This window comes from Elephantulus edwardii, unplaced genomic scaffold (assembly GCF_000299155.1).
Source record: "Elephantulus edwardii isolate Elephantulus edwardi_28Jun2011 unplaced genomic scaffold, EleEdw1.0 scaffold00011, whole genome shotgun sequence".
Classification (NCBI taxonomy): domain Eukaryota; kingdom Metazoa; phylum Chordata; class Mammalia; order Macroscelidea; family Macroscelididae; genus Elephantulus; species Elephantulus edwardii.
In genome coordinates, this window is record NW_006399761.1 from 1,028,639 (window position 1) to 1,033,824 (window position 5,186).

General features: G+C 58.0%; 1 protein-coding gene across 1 annotated transcript in view; it reads right to left on the minus strand.

Annotated features, from left to right (window-relative positions):
- Positions 1–4,364, minus strand: part of TET3 (tet methylcytosine dioxygenase 3) — a 108,574-nt gene extending 104,210 nt beyond the window's left edge. Inside the window, exon 1 of the mRNA XM_006880851.1 lies at positions 4,062–4,364. Within this exon, the coding sequence (XP_006880913.1) occupies positions 4,062–4,364 (303 nt within the window). The remainder of the gene's footprint in view (positions 1–4,061) is intronic.
- Positions 4,365–5,186: the final 822 nt, after the last annotated feature.

Consider the following 5,186-nt stretch of genomic DNA (forward strand, 5'->3'; position numbering starts at 1 on the left):
TATGGTCACCAGAAGCCCAAGTGAGTGTTGGGTGCTATTGAGTCAACACAACCGGGCCCCCTGGGCTGCTCCGTTGATGGTTACTTTCTCCAAAATTGTAAGCCTACCTCTTCCTTCTTGTTCTTGCTGGGAATTTAAAATACAAAACAAAGCAAGCCCAACTTATTGTCTTGTTTATTTCCATCAACTTGGCACATTCTGGCCATGGACTTCCTGCCATTCTTCGGAAGAAGTCACACAGCTCTTGACTCCGTCTCCCGCGCCACGCACCCCTCTTCCACACAACACTTGTGGCCTTTCACCACCACCCTCTCTGCGGGACAGCCTCTGCACCCCGCTGTCTCAGTCCTCCTCTGACCGGCACCTTCCCTCTCTCACACGCCCACAAGGTCATGCCAGCATCTTGTAGAAAGCCATCCTTCTCCTCCAGATGGATTCCCTGTGGCGTCTGTGGCCATGGAGTGAGTAACTAGCTGTGTTTGAGACAGAGTTTTCCCAGGTCTACTTCTCCTGGTCTCACTTTCTCCCTGGCTCACAAATGCTAACAAGGGTCTTTTCTCAACACTCCCAACACCTCGGCCTCACCAGTTTGCTGGTAGAACTGGTACCACCCTCAGTCGTACAAAGAGCTACCAGCAGACCACGCAAGAAGCTGTCAGGTGATCTGATGCTGGGAGCACCCCGACTTCAGGGTGCCCCCTCTTCAAATCAGCATAAGCATTTGAGCCACTAACTCCGTCTTGCTGAGCACTGGTCCATCAACGTTCCCAAGTACATACCCATCCTTTCCCACGCAGGCTTTCTTGTCTACCTTATGAAGAGTCACTCTCCTGTCTTCTCTCTCGGCCAGATCTAGGAGCGCCGTGGCCCCTGCTCTCAAGTGTCCAGCCCCCAGGCCACTGAGGAAGTGGGCAAGCTCTTCCCTGCCTGGCCTGCAGTCCCTCTAGGAACAAGCTGTGGTCTCACAGCTATTTACACACATTACATCCGACAACTACAAACGAGAGGCTAGTTAACGCAGGTTTTGTGCGTGGGGATCAACGCTGTTCTGGACGGTGCGTACTACGCGCTGGTTATCTGCTGCTGCTGTTAGACGCTGTCTAGTCAAGCATGACTCACCGCAACCCCAGGAACAGCAGAGCTGAGCTACCCTGCACCGTCATCACCCCCAACACACGCGAGTCCGTTACAACAGGCCTGTGCCAGGCACTCCACACATGCCATCCAACGCTCACAAGAACCCTGCACGGCAGATGCACTGCCCTCATCCTGCACGTGAGAAATCCTGCCACGTGGGGAGATGACAAATGCACCTCTCTCAGTGGCGAGGTCGGGGTCCCGAGCTCCACGGCTCCTGCATCCGGCAAATCCCACATCACGTTGCCAAGACACCATTCACATAATAACAATGTAAACTCAACTGGCCACCGACGTCCACCCAAGACTGAAATACCTTCCAGAGACAGGAATAAAAATAAAGCTGCGGCACGGGAATGAAACCTTCAGGTCTGCTCCTCCAGTTGTAGCCCAGATGTCCAGAGCCAACGGTCCCCAGAACGTGTGCAGGGAGGCCCATCTTGGGGGCTGGCTCTGATCTGACAAGGCTGAACTTCACTGGTAAACAGACAGGCTCCCCCCACACACCACTACCACCAGGAATCCCCGGGATGGAGACTGAGAAGTGAGGACGGAGGATGGGAAAAACCAGACGTGCTTCTTCCCTTAGGAAACGCTATCATGCTGCTTCAGACACCAGAGTAACTACACGGGAGCCAGGGAGACCGGGACAGGACACAGGCCAGGAAGGGTCACAGGTGCAAGGCCACTGAGAACCAAGAAGGACGCACCGTGGGGCAGGAGGCTCTGGGGACGCTGTGTCTGCCCACCTGAAGAGCTGGGTCAGTTTCTAACATTCTATTCCCGAGCGAAAACCTAAGACAACTCAGAAATAATTATCTCTCTCCTGCTTTCCTGATGTCCTCAAGCCCGGGACGTGGCCGCCCGACTCACACCTAACAGTGACAGCCTTGTGGTCTCCAGGGCCTGCCAGCCGCCGATGATCCCTGAGGGTCACTCTTCAAAGTAGCATCTCCCTGGGCATCTGTGCCAGAGACACCTCAGTGTCCACCACGCCTAGACAGTGGTTCTCAGGCTCCCGGACTTCACGAGCCACAGCGACAGACACTAGCAGCCGCTTCGTTAACACATAAAAAGAAAAAAACTTTCCAACAACACCTCCATTTCATAAACCAGGCTCATCGAGAAGCATATGATATTCGTCATTAAAATACTGTTCTTTAAGCCAAAAAATACTTGCCTTTAATGAAAAACTCCCCCCTCCCACCGAAATCCCTTTTTCCTTGTCCTTGGAGTCTAGAAGAACTGTTGTGGATCAGCTCTGGTCCACAGACCACAGTTAGACACTACACTGGGGCGCTGCCCCCCACCCTGACCCCGGGGTTTAGTGGGGTAGAAGGCTAGGGAAAGAGTGGGACTGTCTCTAGACTTCAACCTCCCAGAAGTGGGTACCTTAAGAGTGACCTCCCAGTGAGCACTTTACACACAGGAGGGCACGCTGGCCCCTTCACTCAGGCAAGGATGGAAGTCTTTTCAAAAAGGAGAGCTTGAATGCCGTTCCCAAGGATCATCAGCTCCAGAGACGTCTAGCGCAGGAAGCCTGCCCTTCCCAGATCAGGGCTGGACAGGTGACATGCGCCAAGGGGTGGGGAGTGGGGGCCATGAGGGGCAGCAGGAAAGGAGCAGAGGCACGGAACTTTACCGAGCAGACTGAGAAGGGCCTCTTCACATCAGCACCATGGTGCACAGCGGGCCGGCTACTTCCCATCATGACACCATGCAGGAATGACCCACAACTACAGGGCCAGCAGGAAGGCAACTCCCCTCAACACCAGCTACACAGAGGGGCCGAGGGAGCCCGCGAGCTGGGGTCCACAAGTCTCCCTCAATCAGAGGCAGGTGCTAGAGCACACGGTCAGGTCTCTTGGTCACCAAGGGCAACCTAAACAAGCAGGGGCAAGAAACTGCGGCCAGATGGGGCAGGCTCGCCCCCACACACCCCGGCGTTCCTGCTGCCAATGCTGGGATCTCCCTTTCAGGCCCACCGCACCCCGTCCTCAACAGCAGCTCTCGGGCAAACCCCCGCAGGTGCGCCAGCCCCTCACAGCAACACGTGCCAGGGCAGCCGAGGGGCTTCACGCCCCATCAGGTGCGACTCCAGGCTAGCTGCCCCTGGATGCGGCGGAGGCCACGCTCGGGGAACAGAGCCTCCTGTGCTGGCCTCCAGCGCCGAGTCCGCGTGGAGTCCCAGGCGCTCCGCTGCTCCTCCCTGGCGTACAACTGTGCTCAGCTCCTGCCAACTTCTCCTCAAGTCAGAGCTGCTAAGCTCCAGGCCACCACAGAACAGAGCGGAAGGATGGCCAGTGGGTCACTGGCCTCTGGCCCCACCCCAGCCCCTCCTTCCCTCTGCTAGCCCCATTCCAATCACAGGGAGCGCTCCTTCTTACAGCCAAAGCGGTCTCCAGCAGTCTCCAAAACACAGGATAGGTTCAACTCTTACCTCTGTGCCCCAAGGGCCCGTGTCAGATGCTCCCTCAAAGATAAAAACCACCTTCAGGTTGGAAGACACTAAATCACTACCAGACACTAAATCCAGGCTCATCTCCTCAAAATCCCCTGCCCTCTTAACACCTTTCCGGAGAAAAATCAAGAGAAGGTTTAACAAAATCTCCAGTCCACCAAGACAGCCTAAAACTACACTGTTACACTGGAACATGACCACCAGCCTAGACCCTTAACAGACACCATCAGGCTCCAGGGACCCCAACACAGACGCAACTTCCAGGTCCAACTCTTAAACCCACTCGAGAACTTTATGGGGACACTGCTGAACCCCGCAGCCCTGGGGTCAGAGCAAACGGAGAGAAGAGGGCACGAGCTCAGAGCCTAAGGCAGGGTCCTCGGATCCTTGGCGCCACTCCAAGGTGGACCGGGAACGCACGGCCTCCCACGGGCACCCCTGGACCAGCTGACGGCCAGCTCACCTCCTTGATGAGCCCCGCCTTCTTCTTGAGCACCTCACACTTGCGCAGCTTGCAGATCTGGTGCGTGCGCCGGTTGGTGCAGCTGGTGCAGGCACCACAGTTTTCCAGGCGACGGCAGGGCTCGCAAGTCCCGCACCGCTTGCGCTTCTTCCGCCCGTCCGCACCCCCTCGGAGTTGGGGCTCGCTCGCTGTCATAGGGAGGCTGGGCGCCTGGAAGCCCCCCACCATCACCGGGCCCTGAGAGAAGTCATAGAGGCCGGGCAGGTCCGGCTGAACGGCCAAGGGCACCTGGAACTGGCTCATGACGCCGCCGCCAGAGGTGAGGGCATTAGGTACCCGGGCAGCCTGACGCCCCAGTGCCCGCTTGCAATGCTGCCAACAGGTCTTAGTCCTTGGCAGTCAGACGTCTCCTGGTGAAGCCAAGTCGTGCGCTCTGAACTGGGCGCCTCTCCTCCAGCCCTCTTCACCTCTGTAGCAATGCCACACGGCTCAACCAGGGGCCACTCTCCCACCTGTGGGGGCCACAGGCCTGCGCGCGGACACCAGCAGCCTCCTTCAGGAAATCAATCATCTTGGCCGTGTGGGCGCTGCACCCTCACCCGGGCAGGGCCCAGCATGAGGCGAGCAGGTGGGTGTGTGGCGGGGGCAGGGCAGGGCAGGGCAGGGCGCGGCCTCCTGGTATCACTCGTCCCTGGCCGGATGGTAGAGAATGTGCAGCCTGCAAGACAGAAAACGGAAGCGCATCACGAGGGGCTCAGGGACACTTTTACATGTTACCTCTTCCTGCTGTGGAAGAAAATGGGGGAAGAGCAGGGGCTTGCTGGGGTGACGGCCTGCTCGGAGCACTTGACACGAGTGCACAGCTGAGGGCGACCCCCTGTCCCGGGAGAGGCCTGTGGCAAGGGGTGGCCAAGGTGAGGGTTCCCAGAAAGTTGCCACGTGCCCCACCCCCACCTCGAGGGCCAGTGCAAGTTCCGCCAGGATTCCCACACACACCCCTCTCTGAGGCCACTGGCCTCTCCAAGGTCGCCGCGCTGCCAAAATAAAGTTTGCTCGGAGCCCCGCTCGGGTCCAGGCGCCCGGCACCGCGCTGGCCTAAAGGCCGGGGCGCGCCCAAGGGGAGCC